The sequence below is a fragment of the Poromitra crassiceps genome, assembly GCF_964638095.1.
Source record: "Poromitra crassiceps genome assembly, chromosome: 21".
Lineage (NCBI taxonomy): Eukaryota > Metazoa > Chordata > Actinopteri > Beryciformes > Melamphaidae > Poromitra > Poromitra crassiceps.
Genome location: NC_139638.1, coordinates 29,135,121 through 29,154,343, shown reverse-complemented (window position 1 = coordinate 29,154,343; position 19,223 = coordinate 29,135,121). Strand labels below are relative to the sequence as shown.

At 44.5% G+C, this 19,223-nt stretch overlaps 1 protein-coding gene across 2 annotated transcripts in view; it reads right to left on the bottom strand.

Annotated features, from left to right (window-relative positions):
- Positions 1–6,184: 6,184 nt before the first annotated feature.
- LOC310795790 (uncharacterized protein) overlaps positions 6,185–19,223 on the bottom strand; it is a 29,131-nt gene continuing 16,092 nt past the window's right edge. The window contains exons 2-6 of one of the 2 annotated variants that reach the window (XM_083657876.1): positions 15,092–15,519; positions 12,126–14,148; positions 9,045–9,989; positions 8,076–8,190; positions 6,185–6,771 (exon numbers count right to left, since the gene is read on the bottom strand). In XM_083657876.1, the coding sequence (XP_083514002.1) occupies positions 6,580–6,771; positions 8,076–8,190; positions 9,045–9,989; positions 12,126–14,148; positions 15,092–15,519 (3,703 nt within the window). In that variant the 3' untranslated portion in view covers positions 6,185–6,579. The remainder of the gene's footprint in view (positions 6,772–8,075; positions 8,191–9,044; positions 9,990–12,125; positions 14,149–15,091; positions 15,520–19,223) is intronic. The other variant, XM_083657877.1, reaches the window with a different exon arrangement.

Genomic DNA, 19,223 nt, shown 5'->3' with positions numbered 1-19,223 from the left:
GATCGATCGACAGCGTAAACTGCTGGACGCTGTGCGGTTACACAGAGACGCCTTGCCTCCAGACCTCCAGCAGCTGTTGGTCATTGAAGAAGAAGTTCCCCCTGAGCAGCAGGAGTGGAGCCCCAGTCTGGACCAGAGCACCCAGAGCCCACATATTAAAAAGGAAGAGGAGGAACTCTGGACCAGTCAGGAGGGAGAGCAGCTTCAGGAGGACCCAGAGCCCCCAGACATTAAAGAGGAACAGGAGGAACTCTGGATCAGGAGGGAGGGAGACCAGCTTAAGGAGGACCCAGAGCCCCCAGACATTAAAGAGGAACAGGAGGAACTCTGGATCAGGAGGGAGGGAGAGCAGCTTCAGGAGGACCCAGAGCCCCCAGACATTAAAGAGGAACAGGAGGAACTCTGGATCAGGAGGGAGGGAGAGCAGCTTCAACAGCCGGAGGAGGCTGATATCAAGTTCTCATTCTCTGTTGTCCCTGTGAAGAGTGAAGATGAGGAAGAGAAACCTCAGCTTCATCAAAGCCAAACTGAGGAGAACAGAGAGGCAGAGCCTCTAGCCAGCATCTCAACTGAACAGATGAAAACAGTAGCTGATGGTGAGGACTGTGGAGTATCAGAACCAGCAAAGAACTTGATATACTTATATCAAGCTAATAATTCACAACCAACTAGTGATGACAATACTTCAGACTCTTCTGAGACTGAAGACAATGATGATGAATGGGTGGAAACTAGTGAAGTTCCAAGGAAGAAACACGTCAGCTGCTCAGTTTGTGGTAAAATATTTGCTAATGAAGCACATTTGAAGAAACACATGATAGTCCACACAGGAGATAAACCATTTAGTTGCTCACTCTGTGGTAAAGGTTTTGGTCATAAAGCAAACTTGAAGCAACACATGATAGTCCACACAGGAGATAAACAATTTAATTGCTCACTCTGTGGTAAAGGTTTTGGTCATAAAGCAAACTTGAAGACACACATGATAATCCACACAGGAGATAAAAAATTTAATTGCTCAGTCTGTGGTAAAAGTTTTGGTCGTAAAGGACAGTTGAAGACACACATGATAGTCCACACAGGAGATGCACAATTCAATTGCTCAGTCTGTGGTAAAGGTTTTGGTCATGAAGCAAACTTGAAGACACACATGATAGTCCACACAGGAGATAAACAATTCAATTGCTCAGTCTGTGGTAAAGGTTTTGGTTATGAAGCAAACTTGAAGAAACACATGATAGTCCACACAGGAGATAAACAATTTAATTGCTCAGTCTGTGGTAAAGGTTTTGGTGAAAAAGGAAACTTGAAGAGACACATGATTGTCCACACAGGAGATAAACAATTTAATTGCTCAGTCTGTGGTAAAGGTTTTGGTCATAAAGGAAACTTGAAGACACACATGATAATCCACACAGGAGATACGCAATTTAATTGCTCAGTCTGTGGTAAAGGTTTTGGTCATAAAGGACACTTGAAGACACACATGATAGTCCACACAGGAGATAAACAATTTATTTGCTCAGTCTGTGGTAAATGTTTTGGTTATAAAGTCACCTTGAAGACACACATGATGGTCCACACAAGAGAGTAAACAATTTAATTGCTCAGTCTGTGGTAAAGGTTTTGGTTGTAAAGGAGACTTGAAGAGAGAAACATTTAACTCAGGGTTCCCACGGCCATGGAAAACCTGGAAAAGTAATGGGATTTCAAAATCTTGTTTTCCAGGCCTGTAAAACTCATGGAATTTTTCAAATCCTTGAAAGTTTAGAAAAGTTGTGACGTTTTATTGTGTGTAATGAAATTGTTACAGTAATCTTCCTGTGGATAACCTTCCATGTAATGTAAGTAACATAATGACAAATTGATTCTCTGTAGCTATTGACGTAACGTAGCTCTAACTTGTGTCGATTTTAGTGCTTCTTGTATTTTATATTCATATTTTAATGGAAAATTCCTGTTTTAGTTCAATAGCTTCCATGATGCAGTGACACCAACGCACTAAAAACCAATATAAAGAGCAGCTGTGTCTATTTGTCTGTAATAACCATTTCTGGTATTGATGGAAATTATATTCGGTTGTTAAGACTGACGACAGTCTTTAAACCCGCGTCACCTCCGGGGTCAAGCGGCACCGCTCCTCATTCGCCTCATTCAAAACAACTATGGCGAATTCCGTGAATCTATTTAGATATCTTTTTAAGAATTATTTTTTAACCTAACATCACTTTTTATTCAAAATCTTTTTAGACTTAGCGCCAAACTTTGTTTTTCTACGTACTTTCTCCGAATTGTAACGTACCTTATTAACGGCAACCATTTCCTCTTCTCTTTCTCATCACAAGGAAAGTGGTAGAATGACAGTTGAATCGTTTTCTTAAGTCTCAGATCTATTCCAACAATGGGGGACACAGCACTGCAGCATATTGACAGCGCAGAGAGGCTTGGCGCTTGGACCCGGAAGTTGTATTGTTCGAGAGGTCATAGGTCACAGATTGACAAGGGAATTATTGATCCCTGAAAAGTCATGGAAGATTTTATAAATTGTATCCATGAAAATGTGTGAGAACTCTGTTAATTGCTGTCTGTGGTGGAGGGGAGATTTGAGGTCCAGTTATGTATGTATGTAAGTTTGTGTGGTTTGTGGTGTTGTCCTGTGTTTATGCATCATGCAAAAAAATTGATCACATGACGTGGTAAATGTTTGAAACCTATTTGAAACCCTTTAAATGTTTTAAACCTGTTTGAAACCCTTTACATCAGACCGGCTACATGTCCCCGTCCCTTTTCTGTGGAAAAGCAAAATACACTCGTCATAGACTTAAATGTAAAATAGCAGAACAAAAGAAAAGCACCAGTGTAACTACACCCAAACCCAAATGTTTGGTGAAGCCTGACACCTAATGGTGAAAGATAGGGTACTGAACTGCCCTTCTCTTATTGGCTGGTCTCTTTCCACTGTGATGTATGTCACCCTCGTCACATTGTAATGGACAAGTGTGATTGATGAATGAGATTAGATTAGATTAGCCTTTATTGTCTCCCTAAGGAGAAATGTGTCTTGGGCATTTGAGAGCACATACAATAGGTGTCATAGCACACATACATATAGTGCATGTACAATCAAACTACAATACATTCAATACCCATATATCCCTATCCACCAAAAACATACACACCAAGAATATTACCTATTATTGCTAAATGGCCTTTACAGAAAAGTATTGCCCCTCCCCCCAAGAAATAGGTTTGATGATCAAATGAAAAGTGAAATATTGCACCGATGCTCTACAAAAAAATTATTGCACAATAAACTGTAATTTTAGGTATTGCACAGATGTTCTACATCAGGGGTGTCCAAACCTGTTTGAATGGGGCCAGATAAGATAAAGCCTTTTAAAAACCTCTTCTAAAGCCACCTATTTCTGAAGAAAATGGTGAAAACGACATACACAGATTGTTTATGTGCAAAATTATTTTGGATAGAGATAGAGTGTTTCTTCAAGGAGCCGACTGGTCCAACTGTTCACTTAGAAAAAAGAGACATATTTTTTTATGAAAAGAGTGATATTGATTGTAAAAGATTATTTATTTTGAACCTTTTTATTTTATATGGGAAATACTATTTACATAAGTGCAAGTGGGCTACCAAGAAACCGCACATCCAACAGTTCAAAGTTGAATTTGGACATTACATTAAAACTTTATGTGATCTCAAGAACAGTAAAGCCTTAAAAACTGTGAATATTTGTAAAGATTTAAATATTTTTGTTAATGCCTGAGTTTATTCTAACATGATACCCCTGTTTGTTTGTTTTTGTTTTTTTTGTTTGTTTCTATCAAAGTAGCATACTCTGTATTGATGTTTAATGTATGCTTGTTGACTGTATGCTTTGGAATGAATCAATAAAAAATAAAAAAATAAAAATAAAACGGGGAGGGGGCGGCGAATAATTGCATCCGTGCGGATACAATGTTCACACTGTAGATAGTTCCGCATCATCTCACTGTGTTCCGTTTTAAAGTTACTACTTTCCTATGCTTTCCACATTGTGTGCGTGTGTGTGTCTTTCCACATTGCGTGTGTGTGTGTGTGAGAGAGAGAGATAAACTGAGTCATTAATGAATGTTTATTTTACATTAGTCTAATTTTACATTGACCACAATATCATATAATCCAGTAACCACAGCACAGTATTGCGTAGAGTAGACAAACTTGTGTGTAGCCTATTTATTTCCCCGGGTGCTTCACTGCTCCTGGCAGCCCGTGGAGGACGAGCCAGGATGGGGAAAATACAGACAGATTCCATGGCGCCTCTAATCGTGTGTGTGTGTATATTGCATAGCCTATGTGCATGCATTGGTGCCAGTGTGCCACTGTGGCAAAAGAGACCGTACAATTATAGGCTGGGTAAAGTGCCTTTGTGGGCTGTTAAACAAAAATGTAAAATTGTGTATAGCCTAGTCAGCCCAGAGTAAGAACATTTACTTATCTACAAAATTGGTGCATCCTGTTGACAGTAGAAAATAAGGCTCATCTGTTTGCTGGAGATATCACAAGTTAGTGAACAGGAAGCTGTGCAGTGCTAAAACAGACCGTATCATGAAGTGACAAAGAGTCTTTTTGTTGTTGTAATGCACATGAAAACGTATGATATCCAAATTAATATTTTGTTTTCAACAAGAAAATAGTCATTATGAAGACACAAGAGAAAAGTTCTTTCAAAGTCACATTAGGAAACAAAGTATCATTTTGAACATTTAGGAAAAAGCACTTTCCCACAATGTGTGTGTGTGTGTGTGTGTGTGTGTGTGTGAGCAGCAGCAAGACAGTCTTGACCTCCATGACCAACACAATGACAACTCCAGCTATGGGAAGGCGAGGGCAGAAGAGAAGCTGCACTACTGGAGTCATTTACCAGGAGCCAAACATCAACTGGTGAGGACCTCCACACTACATATAAACAGTGTCCTAAACTCATTTTGATTAGTGATCATAATGTAACCAACAAAGTCCTGTTTTATTTTTTTTGTATTTACCAGTGATGATTGATGGTAATGATAATTTTACAAGCCAGCAGCAGCAAATAATTGATTCCTTGATTGTTTTTTTGTAACAGTAAACAGCGGCGCGGAGACAAGTTCACAGACACCACCTTCCTGTCTTCCCCGGTGTTTAAAGAGAAGACGAAAAAGAAGAACTCGACCGGCAAAAAATGAGCTAGGCTACGCTTGATATATCTTACTTTGTTTTCACTTGTTTTATTGATTTTATGCTTGGGCATTATTAAACCAGTTTTATTGATTTTATCCTTTATTATAAACTAATTGTTTTTATGCATTTAATACGTGTTTGAATTAAAAAGTCAAAATTCTCTGATTCCAGCTTCTAAAGTGAATATCGGTATTTTCTGGTTTCTTTACTCTTCTATATGGCAGTAAACCCAATATCTTTGGGTTGTCAACAAAACAAGAGTTTTGTGGACGTCATCTTGGGCTTTGGGAAACACTGAATGACATTTTTCATTTTTGTTGTTGACGTTTTGACGGGCAGCTTTTTTTCAGGGTTCTTGTGGAGGGTGAAACAACTAAAACCAATGAACACAAACTTTGAGAAATATTTTGAGTTTATACCCAACATTTTAGGCAATATTAACCCTTGTGACATACAGTATATTCATTTAGTAGGCCCTATCAAATGAATGAACGTTATGAGTTATTTGAATAGGTAGGGTCGCGACCCGTTGGGAGCCACTGCTATAGTAGTTCACAAACGTTTTTGGTCAGCCCCTCCACACCCCACATGTGCTGTTGCCAATGCCTACAGTCTTTGTTGTGAGTTAGTTATTAGCAATTATCAGTTATTAGCAGTTATGAGCAATTGTACGCTGCACATAGCAATAGAGCAGACGAGGCCACGCAGCAGCCAAGCTGCTGAATGCGGCGAGTCCCGCTGACTTCCCATCACTGATGACATTACTGCCACTGATGTCACAATACCTATGATGACCTCACTGATGATGTCACAATGCCTATGACATCAGTGATTTTGGTCAAAGTCACTGATAATGTCATAGACATTGTGACATCATCAGTGACATTGACCAAAATCATCTTATGACATCACTGATGTCATATACATTGTGACATCAGTGGGACAAAAATTTAAACAGACAGAGCCCACTTGCTCACTTTTATATAGGAAGGACCTCCATGAATAATGTCAAATTATTGTGTCTACATTTGATCTGATCAGATCAGTTACAGCAGGAATGACACGGCATCTGTGCATCGTCCTACGGGTCCTTCTTCAGAGTTGAGGGACTACGGGTCCTTCTTTAGATCCTACAGGTCCTTCTTCAGAGAGTTGAGGGACATTAGGTCCTACAGGTCCTTCTTCAGAGAGTTGAGGGACATTAGGTCCTACAGGTCCTTCTTCAGAGAGTTGAGGGACATAAGGTTCTACGGGTCCTTCTTCAGAGAGTTGAGGGACATAAGGTCCTACGGGTCCTTCTTCAGAGAGTTGAGGGACATAAGGTCCTACGGGTCCTTCTTCAGAGAGTTGAGGGACATAAGGTCCTACGGGTCCTTCTTCAGAGAGTTGAGGGACATAAGAATACTTGGTTGCTCTTCCATGACACGCACAAGCAAGTTGTCAATGTATTGCTCCAGGTGTGAGATTTTCTTGTCTCTCTCCGAGAGCTGGCTGCCCTGTTTCAACACCAGAGAGATGAGTTCCTCCTGGGTCAGCTCGGCGTACGGCCCTTGCACCTGTGGGAGGGGATGGAGCAGAGAGGTTTCTAAGTCTACCAATGTGACAGCAATACCCAGAATACCTTGCGGCCCGAAGAAGGCCGTGCTCCCGTCGGGATGGCGGGGAACAGAGGAATCACCGTACAACTCTTCAAACACGTTTCATTGCATTTTTATTGTAAGGATGTTGGTTGTTATGGTTAGGGCTAGGCAAGTAGAACAATTTGGTTAAGGTTAGGGTTATGGGTTGGTGGTCATGGCTAAATAAGAAAAATGTTCAGCTAAAGTTGTGGTTTGGGCTTGTGGCTTAATGGCTGCGGCGCTTGCCTTCCGATCTGAGGACCGGGGGTTTGATTCCCGGTCAAGCCACATACTTTTTTAACAAGTGTTTTTCTTATTTGAAAATGTTAAATTTACGTCGCAAAGATTGATTATTAGGCTTAGGCAAGTACAACAATTTGGTTGGGGTTAGGGTTTGGTCGTGGTTAAATAAGAAAACCCTAACCTTAACCAAGTTGTTTTTGCCTAACCATAACAACCATTATCCTTAAAACAAAAACAAAATTGCAATGAAACGTGTTGGAAGCGTTGTGTGGCGATTCCTCTGTTCCCAGTCATCCCAACCGGAGCTTGGCCTTCTTCGGCCTGCAAAGTATTCTGGGTAATTGCCGTCACATTGGTTGACTTAGAAGCTCCTGGATGAAGCAAAATGTGGCGGTAAACACAAAGCTCTCAATGGAAGACGGAAAATGAGGATACTGGCACGTGTTAAAATTACTAGACCCCACCCCCAGCCCCGCAACAACCTGTTGGACAGCTCCTTTTAGAAATGAATCCACTTTATTGGAGCAATAATTAACCTTACAGGAGGAGTCAACAACATTCAGCCAAACTATATACTTTTTATTTATTTGCCTACCTAGGACAAAAACCCAATTGTGTTCTGGCAACGTAGAAGTCTCACATAATCAGACCTATTTCCACACTTTCTTTAGTGCTGTGCCAGCGCTGGAGAAAGTAATGCAGTAACTTGAAGTTACTTGGATCAGTAACTAATATATAATGATTATAATTTTGGACATTTGAATCCCTTACACTACTTGTTGCTGGGGAAAGTAATAACATTACAGTCATGCGTTACTTTACTGCCCAGCACTGCTAGACACTAATGAAATATATATTTTTAAAGTGTTCAATGAAACACAAGGTGTATGTGGGGTCAGATGTACAACAAATACAATAGGTTACTATGAAGTGCTCGGAATAAAACATTAATAAACATCATTTTTTTTTTTACTTCTTTTGACGAGTGACGACGTTACCTTGACTTTCTCTTGAACACCATTGAGGATTGCTGTCGATTTGGTATCTTCTGTCCCTTGGGTGACAGAGGCAGGCTGTTGGTCCAAAGCGCTGAGGGGTTTGACAGGATGAAGCCTGCGATGACAAAACAACGCTTGAGAGAAAGAAAAGGCGGTAAAGGAATTCTGGATGGGAGCTACAGGGAAGTAAGAGCATCAGTGTGTTAGTATGGCGCAGGTAAGCCGTAGAAGAGACGCATTGTTCTCCTATGGGGTAAAACAATGACTCGGGTAAGGCATAGGAGAGACGCATTGTTCTCCTATGGGGTAAAACAATGACTCGGGTAAGGCGTAGGAGAGACGCATTCTTCTCCTATGGGGTAAAACAATGACTCGGGTAAGGCGTAGGAGAGACGCATTGTTCTCCTATGGGGTAAAACAATGACTCGGGTAAGGAGTAGGAGAGACGCATTGTTCTCCTATGGGGTAAAACAATGACTCGGGTAAGGCGTAGGAGAGACGCATTGTTCTCCTATGGGGTAAAACAATGACTCGGGTAAGGCGTAGGAGAGACGCATTCTTCTCCTATGGGGTAAAACAATGACTCGGGTAAGGCGTAGGAGAGATGCATTCTTCTCCTATGGGGTAAAACAATTGTGCCAATGCTGCAACATTCATCTGCATGTGCTTATCAGATACAGCATGACGAATAATCAGAGCAAGTATGAACTCTGAATGAGGGCACTACACCCGGCATCCCAAGTGTGTAGCGGATTGTCACAAAAGAAATCATGACATAGCCTACCGCCTTGAAAACAAACAAACTTGAAAAATCAACCTATATTGTAGATAGCCAATATTTAGTTAGTCATTTTACAATACACTATATACAAATATAGGAGCTAGTTCTTATGTAATATTGCAGATAGTGTATAGAACGACGGATGAGTTACAACCGCACTACGTGAGGGGTTGAAGTCGCTCTCTCACCTGCGTGAGGTTGAAGGAGGCGCGTCCCACTTCCCCCCTGCCACCTCCTCCCCAGTGCCCTGTGCTGTGTGTCCAGGCCGGCTCTCGGAGGGCGACGGAACGACCGGGAGCCGAGTTTCCTGGTCGGACACGGAGCTCAGAGCCTCTGACCGCGGCTCACCTCCCTGCACGGCCGCATCCGTGCCACTGTCCTGCCGTGTGGGTGTAGAGCCGAGGCCCGCCTCTGTGTTCTGGTTCCTTAAAATGCTGGAGGTGGCTGCTCTCTCTGCAGGAGGCGGGGGAGGAGCAGGGGCCATCTTGGAAGATTTGCTTTTTGTTTGACCGGTGCTTTCTTCTTCGGGAGTTTGTGCTCCAGTGCTTGCGGAGGCACAGCTCTGATGATGACCAGAATCTATGCTCTTTGGAGATGTTTTTTCATCTTGTGCAGTGAGCTGAACTTCAGTCTCATCGTCTTCAAATGGATTTGATCCAAATGCAACAGGGGCATGTGGACCATCTTCAGCAGCTTGTGTCAGTGTGTCTCCTCCAGCATGGGAAGAGTGGGGTCTAGAAGGTGCAGGACCTTTACAGTGCTTGGTTGCTGTGGTGGAAGCAATGCCTTCAGGTTGGTCACTGCAGTGCGTCGAACCCTGGCTTTCCGGCACCTGGGCCTTCTTCGACGTCAACGAAGACCGACTCAGAGGAGCGATCATTTGCACCAAGCGCTGAGGGAGAACATCGGAGGCTTTGACATCTTTGTCTCTACTCGGTTTGTTCGTCTGTGCCGGATGTAGTTTGGATACGTTCTGCTCCGTCGGTCTCTCAACCCCAGACTTCCCCGGAGGCTGCGGAGCTGGTCGCTTGTCACGCTGAGGAGCACTGACTGGGTCCTTCTCATCAGTATAAACGGTCGCTTTGGAGCGGAGATCTTCTTTGCTTCCCACCAATGGCGCAGCAGAGTGATATCTGGATGTAGGACACAGATGAGATGTTTTGGTTTGAGTAAAGTGAAGTGGTGAATTAAAAGCAGTCTCAGTCCTGGGGGAGCGGGCGGGTGCTTAGGGGCAAGACGTTTCTTCTCTAGCAGATCTAGTCTCCAATGCATAGGGATGTAAGTTAGCGATGGAGGACACCAAAGGTTGGGGAGTGGCGGGACATGAGGTAGGACTGGAGTAGGAAGAGGTTGCAGTGGGGAAAAAAGCAAGTCAAAACTTAATGTTAGTCTACTGAAAGATTCCTGTAGGCAGGCGAATACTGGAAGGATGTAAGACAATGAGATAAAAATAGGAAAATAAAAATGGTTGTAACTCGTCAATTCAGATCCACAGTCCTATTTTGTCTTTGGATAATCATGCACATAAAACACGGTTATGTAGTACGACTAGTGGTAGTTTATTAGAGCTGCGGATATTGTATTTTAAAAACTGTTCACAGGTGTTACAGAATTGGAGAAAATTCACAAGACGAAACAATTGGAGAAAACTGGTTTTATTCATTAGGTTATTGCATTCGGTTGCAAAAGCAGTGGAAATACAGAATGGAGTAGGCTATGCCAGTAGTTCTCAAGTTGTTTCACATGAAGGACCCCTAAACTGACAAATATTAAGACCACGGACCCCCATTTGATAGGATTTTGGCCCACGGTCCCCCATATGATAATAAGATTGATGCTTTTAGATGTTTTATTACAGAAAGTGTATAAAACCCATGACCAAAATAGTCATTGTGTTACTTATGAATGGAATTATTGCGAAAATAAATGACCCCCCTTTTGGCTGGGGACCCCCTGGAACCCCCTCAAGGACCCCTATTTGAGAACCACTGGCCTAGACTACATTAGTTAAAGAGTTAATACAGAAATGAAATAGAGTGAAAGGTCTAAACATGTATTGGTCAATTATATTTTGTTAGATAAAGTCAGAGAAACATAATTTGGGATTATTAACAACAGGAGGCATGAAAACCAATGCAGCGAATGCAAACGATGAACCGTCTGAGAAGAGAGATGTGACTGAACCGCTACAGGTCTGCCTTTATTATGCCGAGCACATCTCATCTCCTGTGTATAATCACCTAATGTCTTATGTCATCCTCCCTCCCGGTTAATAGGACAGCTAATATAATGAGGTAAGACTTTGGAGCTATCTATCTCAGCTGATTAAAAACAACAACAAAACATGACCTCACACACACACACACACACACACACACACACACACACACACACACACACACACACACACACAAAGCTGAAATATTCCATTAAGAGAACAACGGAGTACTGCAGGCATCACATATTGTGTAGGCCAAACCAATTGTGTGTGTGTGTGTGTGTGTGTGTGTTTGTGTGTGTTTATGCTCATGTGAATTAATTAAGGGTGATTACTCTTTCTTCTTCTTTTGCTCACCTGAAATTCACCACAAAATATTTTTAAAATCCTCAAAATTGTTCCTATTTAGCAGGCAAGGTTAACATAACAACATGAATGTGAGTCATCTAGTTTGGGAATGTGTGTTATCTTGTGTTGGAATGAATCTCCTCCATGCATCAGGGTGTTTGTAAAGCATGCGACATGTGAGACAGCGTGGACTAACCTCCACTGGACAGTGGCATGTGAGACAGCGTGGACTAATCTCGGCTGGACAGTGGCATGTGAGACAGCTTGGACTAACCTCCACTGTACAGTGGCATGTGAGACAGCTTGGACTAACCTCGGCTGGACAGTGAAGTGGCATGTGACACAGAGTGGACTAACCTCGGCTGTGGAATGTGAGACAGCATGGACTAACCTCGGCTGGACAGTGGCATGTGAGACAGCGTGGACTAATCTCGGCTGGACAGTGGCATGTGAGACAGCTTGGACTAACCTCGGCTGGACAGTGGCATGTGAGACAGCGTGGACTAACCTCGGGTGTGGAATGTGAGACAGCATGGACTAACACTGGCTGGACAGTGAGGTGGCATGTGAGACAGTGTGGACTAACCTCGGCTGGACAGTGGCATGTGAGACAGCGTGGACTAACCTCGGCTGGACAGTGGCATGTGAGACAGCGTGGACTAACCTCCGCTGGACAGTGGGATGTGAGACAGCGTGGACTAACCTGGGCTGGACAGTGGAGACCTTGGTGGTCCTGCTGAGCCGGGGTGCAGCAGCAGGCGGCTCGGGGATCTTCTCCTCAAAGGGATTATTGGAGACGGTGTCGTCATCCTCATCAAACGGATTAGTGGAAGGGACTTCCGTGAGAGGAGCGCACACTTTCCCTCCCGCTCCAGCTGGCCTCCTCTCCTCTTTCTCCTCCCTCTTCAACCGTTCCCGCTCCTCCGCTAACCTCAGCTTTTCCAGTTTTTCCTTCTCTCTCTTTATTTGTAGCTCTTCTGCCTTTCTTAACCTTTCCTGCTCTTCCAGTCTCTTCTTTTCCTCCGCCAATCTCTCCCTTTCTCCCTCTTCCTTCCTAACCCTCCTCCCCTCTTCCTCTTGTCTCCTTTTCCTCACTTCCTCATCTCTCTTCTCCTCCATCCTGATCCTTTCCTGTTCCTCCCGTCTAACTTTCTCTTCTTCTGCTTCAACCCTCCTCCTTTCTTGCTCCTCCAGTCTCTTCTTTTCCTCCGCTAATCTCTCCATTTCTTCCTGTTTCTTCCTAACCATCTCCTCTTCCTCTTGTCTCCTCCTTCCTTCTTCAGCTCTCTCCTCATCCATCCTTATCCTTTCCTGTTCCGCTAGCCTTCGCTCTTCCTCCGCTAACCTCTGACCTTCTTCCCGTTGCTTCCTAACTCTCTCCTCTTCCTCTCGTTTCACTTTCCTTTCTTCTTCAGCTCTCTCCTCCTCCATCCGAATCCTTTCCTGCCCTTCCATTCTCATTGTCTCTTCTTCTTCAACCCTCCTCCTCCTCTCTTGTTCCTCCAGTGTCTTCTTTTCCTCCGCTAATCTCTCCATCTTTTCCCGTTCCTTCCTAACCCTCTCCTCTTGCTCTTGTCCCCTTCTCCTCTCTTCCTCGGCCTTCTCCTTCTCCACCCTAATCCTTTCCTGTCCCTCTCGTCTGCTCTCTTCCTCCACCAGTCTGTCCCTTTCTTCCCTTTCCTTCCTGACCCGCTCCTCCTCCTCGTGTCTCCTCCTCCTCTCTTCCTCTGCTCTCTCCTTCTCCATCACAATCCTTTCTTCTTCAACCCTCCTCCTCTCTTGTTCCTCTAGTCTCTTCTTTTCCTCCACTAATCTCTCCGTTTCCTCCCTCCTAACCATCTCCTCCTCTTCTCGTTTCCTTCTCTCTTCCTCATCTCTCTCCTCCATCCTTATCCTGTCCTGTTCCTCCCTTCTGCTGGTCTCTTCTTCAACCCGCCTCCTTTCTTGGTCCTCTAGTCTTCTCTTCTCTTCTTCTGCCAATCTCTGGGTTTCTTCCTGTTCCTTCCTAACCCGCTCCTCGTCCTCTTGTCTCCTTCTCCTCTCTTCCTCAGCTCTCTCCTTCTCCATCCTAATCCTTTCCTGTTCCTCCCTTTTGATTTTCTCTTGCTCCTCCATTCTTCTCCTTTCGTGTTTCTCTAGTCTCCTCTCTACTTCTGCTTGTTCCTCTAGTCTCCTCTTCTCCTCCGCTAACCTCTGACTTTCCTCCTCCCTAATCCGCTCCTCTTCTTCCTGCCTCTTCCTCTCTTCTTCAGCTCTCTCCTCCTCCTGCCTTCTTTTGTCTTCCTCAGACCTTCTGCCCTCCCTGGCTTTATGAACAACACCATCCCCCTCGACCCCTCTACTCTTCCCTCCCGTCTCACTCAGCCTCTGTTTCTTCTCTTCTTCCTCCACCTCTCTCCTTCTCTCCGCTGTTCTCATCCTTTCTACTTCAGCTGTCGTCGTCGTCTCCTCCTCCTCCACCACCACCTCCTCCTCTTGGGTCCTGCGGAGGTCCTCCATGGAGCCGAGACCCGAGCTAGCCAGGCTGAAAGTGGAGCTGGCGCGGGAGCTCCGAGGCGGGGGCTCCTCGCAGTACACGTGACTGCCGTTGATGCACAGGTTGCTGGGCTCCACCGCCGGGGCCGAGCCATGTTTCTGGCGCCCGGGTACGGAGAGAGAGCTTTGGGAACCTTTGCTGTCCGAGCTTCCCGAGCGCTTATGCATCATGAACTTGAACTTTTTTTTACCTGGGCGGAAATGAGAAGGAGAACACGCATAACACAAGTTAAAAACGTTTCCTTAAAGCAACAGTTAAGCCAAGAATGGAAATAGAGAGCCGCAGGAATGAGTCCGGAAAACATTGATGCTAACACTCCTGGTTGTTCACTGTTTTCGCCTATGGGATTTTTGAATGGGTTTTTGGCGCGATGCTTCTAATAAGGTCTCTGGGCAACACAAGCTTATTCAAAACGCGAACCAGTGTTCAGCGGGATAATCTTCACACATGAGGATCACTTTTATGAGTTTTGAAGGCAAAAACCCATTCAAAAATCCCATAGGCAGAAACAGTGAAGAACCATATTTTTGCGTTCAGACTACAAAAATACGTCATGCCTGCAGCTCTCTATTCAGTCATTATCTACTCACCCCCATGTCAATGGAGGGTCAGGTGAAGTTTTTTAGTCCACAAACCATTCGTAAAATGGAAAAGTAAATAAATAAAAGAAAATGCCTCTATGTTTGGCTATCCGAGTCTCGAGATGACACTGAAGATTTAAGCTAAAACGGGATAAATTACGTCTTTTAAAGTCAACTTGGCATTTCTGGGATTCTGGAGAGCAGCAGGATGGTATGAAAGTTGGTCACTAACTATTCACTTCAGTTGTTTAGGAGAATGCTGTAACTCTCTAACGGTTTCCCTGCAAAACTCCACAAATGTTTTGTGAGCTCAAAAACTTCACCTGACCTTCCATCGGCATTAGACAGTAGACAATGACTGAAGTTTTATTTTTGTGTGAACTGTTCCTGCAACATTGTGGTAAAAAACAAATCCTATCTACTTAAAGAGTAACACTACAGCATATGGAAGCCAGGTTTGCTTGCTTTCTGAGATATACAGCCTAATGTGGACGGGAGAGAAAAGAAAAGGAAGAAGGTTAAGGATGAACTCAACACAGTGTTTCTCCTGACCTTCAGATGATTCCACATTGAGCCCAGAGGAGATGCTGCCACTCAGCGCAGAGTTCTTCTCAGGCAGGAGAGACATGGACTGAGACATGCTTTTCTCCAGGTTAGTCTTGGGAGCAAACAGAGACTTGAGCTTATGTTTCTTCTTCTTCTCTTCCTTGCCTGCGGCGGCCTCACCATGTCCCTCCTCCTCGCTGTCGGTCAGAACCTGGCTGAAGGACGGCACCACGGCCGACGTAGCGTCCGACGGACCTTTCTTCTTTTTGGTGCGAACTTTGTCCTTCAACTTGCCCAGGCGAGATGGACGTTTGCCAGGAGCAGACAGGTCAAACATGCTGGCTGTCAGATTGTTCCTCATGAACTGGATGTTCAGGAGCACCTCTCCTCTGTCTTTGTCCGACTTGCCAGCCTTGTCCAGCAACTTGAACCACCTGTTAAAGAGCAACAGGGTATTAGAACATTTGCCCTGCAGCATGCAAACAGTTAAATGCAGTAAGCATCACATACTGTACATGTATGAATATTATTTGAAAGCTATATCATTCCAAAAATAATGCATTCCAGGTGCCATTAACTTCAAATTCAGCTAGGAAATAATTTGACATTTTATGCTCTATTCGCTTCAGCTCACATACGCAGCTCGGCTGCTGCGTGGCCTAGCCTGCTCTATTGGCATGCGCAGCGCACCATTGCTCAACTTTGTATCACTGATGACATCACAATGTCACAATGTCTATGACATCATCAGTAGGGGTGGGGAAAAAAATCGATTCACCTAAGTATCGCGATTTTTAATGTCACGATTTTTTGGATCAATCTTTTATTCCAGAATCGATAATCGCAAAAAAAAAAAAAAAAAAAAAAAAAAAAAAAAATTTGGGTGCTTGCAGTCAGGCCACTCACTGAACAGCAGGCCAGGCGCCGCCTACTGGTTTACTAGTGGTTTTATTACTTTATTAGTTAGTCTGAAGTAATAATTACACTTCAGGGTTAAAGTGGGTGCATCTCATTGTAAAATTGGACTTCAAACGGCCCAAATTTCACGCACGTTGGCCCATATCGGCCTGGCCTGCTTGGTATCTAATGCCCGGCCTGAATTATGATCCCAGTCCGCCCCTGTTTTTAACTATATCGCCCAGCCCTACTCATAATATACAGTCTCTAGTGTATGATTCAACTTTTCCCATGTTCTAATCTAGTAACAAACTGAAAAAATAAAAGAAAAAAATAAACAAAAATCGCAAAAAATCGTAATATCGAATCGCAATAATCGTAGAATCGCAATACTTAAGAATCGCAATATAAATCGAATCGGCACCCAAGAATCGTGATAGTATCGAATCGGGAGATAAGTGAATCGCCACAGCCCTAATCATCAGTGATGTCACATTTGCCCGAGTGTAACCAAAAATCACAATTGCTTGAGTGACATCACTGATGATGTCACAATGCATATGACATCATCAGTGCCTATGACATCATCAGTGATGTCATAGGATGAATTTTGCTTTCATGACATCACTACGACATCTTCAGTGGGACAAAAATTTTAACAGAGAACACGCAGATAACAGAGATTTCCCACTTGCCCCATTTATTATAGGGATGGGGCCGATCCGATCCAATATCGGTATCGGGTGCCGATATGGCACTAATTCACGGATCGGATCGGATCGGAATTTTTTTTTTTTTTGCAATTCCAGCACACAGCTGGCCGTAATTTGTGTAATAATGTATAATAGTATCCTTCTTTGCCTTGTATATTTTCTTAATTTTGTCTGCTTTTTGCAAGGTATATTTAAAAAAAAACTTTAATTGGCCAAATCTTTGCCTATACTGTATATTCAAGAAAAATATTGGTATCGGCATAATATCGGCAGATATCCAAATTCACGTATCGGAATCGGATCGGAAGTGAAACAAGTGGATCGGTGCATCCCTAATTTATTATATAGATATATAGCTAGATTCAGTATTCTACAGATTGTCGGTTCTACTGTGTCTTAACAGTCAGAGACTAATAGACTACTTGCACAACTCCACTACTTCCTGAAATGAGTAGGGCAGTCCTGTCCTACACTATTGGATGAACTGATTAATGTCAGGTGTGCCTGACTGCTGCAGTCACAACAACAGTGATCAGGCACACCTGACATTAATCAGTTCATCCAATAGTGTAGCACAGGAAACCAAGATGCCCTACTCATTTCAGGAAGTAGTGGAGTTGTGCAAGTAGTCTATTAAGATGGAGAAATGAATCAACGAGAGCTGGTCACCCTGTGCCTGTTAGTTCTAATGCTCCACTCTGTCTGAAATAACAAGCTGTGGCCAGAAGAAAGGTTATATTCATGGAGTCACATTCCTCCAAGAAGCACCTTCCTCCCTAAGAGTGCACTGCATGGCTGGAGGGGCTTCTCAGAAGCAGGGACTGCAACTCAAAACTCATGTCTGCTGATGCCTAGAAGAAGAACATCTTGTGGTCAGTTCTTTAGTGGAAACGGTGACCTGTTCCACAGCTTCTTCTCACCAAGTGTGAGGGTGAGGAAGCCATGGAAAATGACTCAGATGGCACCTGGCTGTTTGTGGAAAGTCTGTGTTGATCTGAGCACAAATTAAGCAGCCGACAAGGTCCTGTCTGTTTAGGATTCTTTGAACTGTCCCTCCAGTCTGTGTCTATGGTCCTGTCTCTACCTGCTCCAGTCTGTGTCTATGGCCCTGTCTCTACCTGCTCCAGTATGTGCCTATGGTCCTGTCTCTACCTGCTCCAGTCTGTGTCTATGGCCCTGTCTCTACCTGCTCCAGTATGTGCCTATGGTCCTGTCTCTACCTGCTCCAGTCTGTGTCTATGGTCCTGTCTCTACCTGCTCCAGTCTGTGTCTATGACCCTGTATCTACCTGCTCCAGTCTGTGCCTATGGTCATGTCTCTACCTGCTCCAGTCTGTGTCTATGGCCCTGTCTCTACCTGCTCCAGTCTGTGTCTATGGTCCTGTCTCTACCTGCTCCAGTCTGTGTCTATGGTCCTGTCTCTACCTGCTCCAGTCTGTGTCTATGGTCCTGTCTCTACCTGCTCCAGTCTGTGTCTATGGTCCTGTCTCTACCTGCTCCAGTCTGTGTCTATGGTCCTGTCTCTACCTGCTCCAGTCTGTGTCTATGGTCCTGTCTCTACCTGCTCCAGTCTGTGTCTATGGTCCTGTCTCTACCTGCTCCAGTCTGTGTCTATGACCCTGTCTCTACCTGCTCCAGTCTGTGTCTATGGTCCTGTCTCTACCTGCTCCAGTCTGTGTCTATGGTCCTGTCTCTACCTGCTCCAGTCTGTGTCTATGACCCTGTCTCTACCTGCTCCAGTCTGTGTCTATGGTCCTGTCTCTACCTGCTCCAGTCTGTGTCTATGGCCCTGTCTCTACCTGCTCCAGTCTGTGTCTATGGTCCTGTCTCTACCTGCTCCAGTCTGTGTCTATGGTCCTGCCTCTACCTGCTCCAGTCTGTGTCTATGGCCCTGTCTCTACCTGCTCCAGTCTGTGTCTATGGCCCTGTCTCTACCTGCTCCAGTCTGTGTCTATGGTCCTGTCTCTACCTGCTCCAGTCTGTGCCTATGGTCCTGCCTCTACCTGCTCCAGTCTGTGTCTATGGTCCTGCCTCTACCTGCTCCAGTCTGTGTCTATGGTCCTGCCTCTACCTGCTCCAGTCTGTGTCTATGGCCCTGTCTCTACCTGCTCCAGTCTGTGTCTATGGTCCTGCCTCTACCTGCTCCAGTCTGTGTCTATGGTCCTGTCTCTACCTGCTCCAGTCTGTGCCTAAGGTCCTGTCTCTACCTGCTCCAGTCTGTGCCTATGGTCCTGTCTCTACCTGCTCCAGTCTGTGCCTATGGTCCTGTCTCTACCTGCTCCAGTCTGTGTCTATGGCCCTGCCTCTACCTGCTCCAGTCTGTGTCTATGACCCTGTCTCTACCTGCTCCAGTCTGTGTCTATGGTCCTGTCTCTACCTGCTCCAGTCTGTGCCTATGGTCCTGTCTCTACCTGCTCCAGTCTGTGTCTATGGCCCTGTCTCTACCTGCTCCAGTCTGTGCCTATGGTCCTGTCTCTACCTGCTCCAGTCTGTGCCTATGGCCCTGTCTCTACCTGCTCAAGTCTGTGT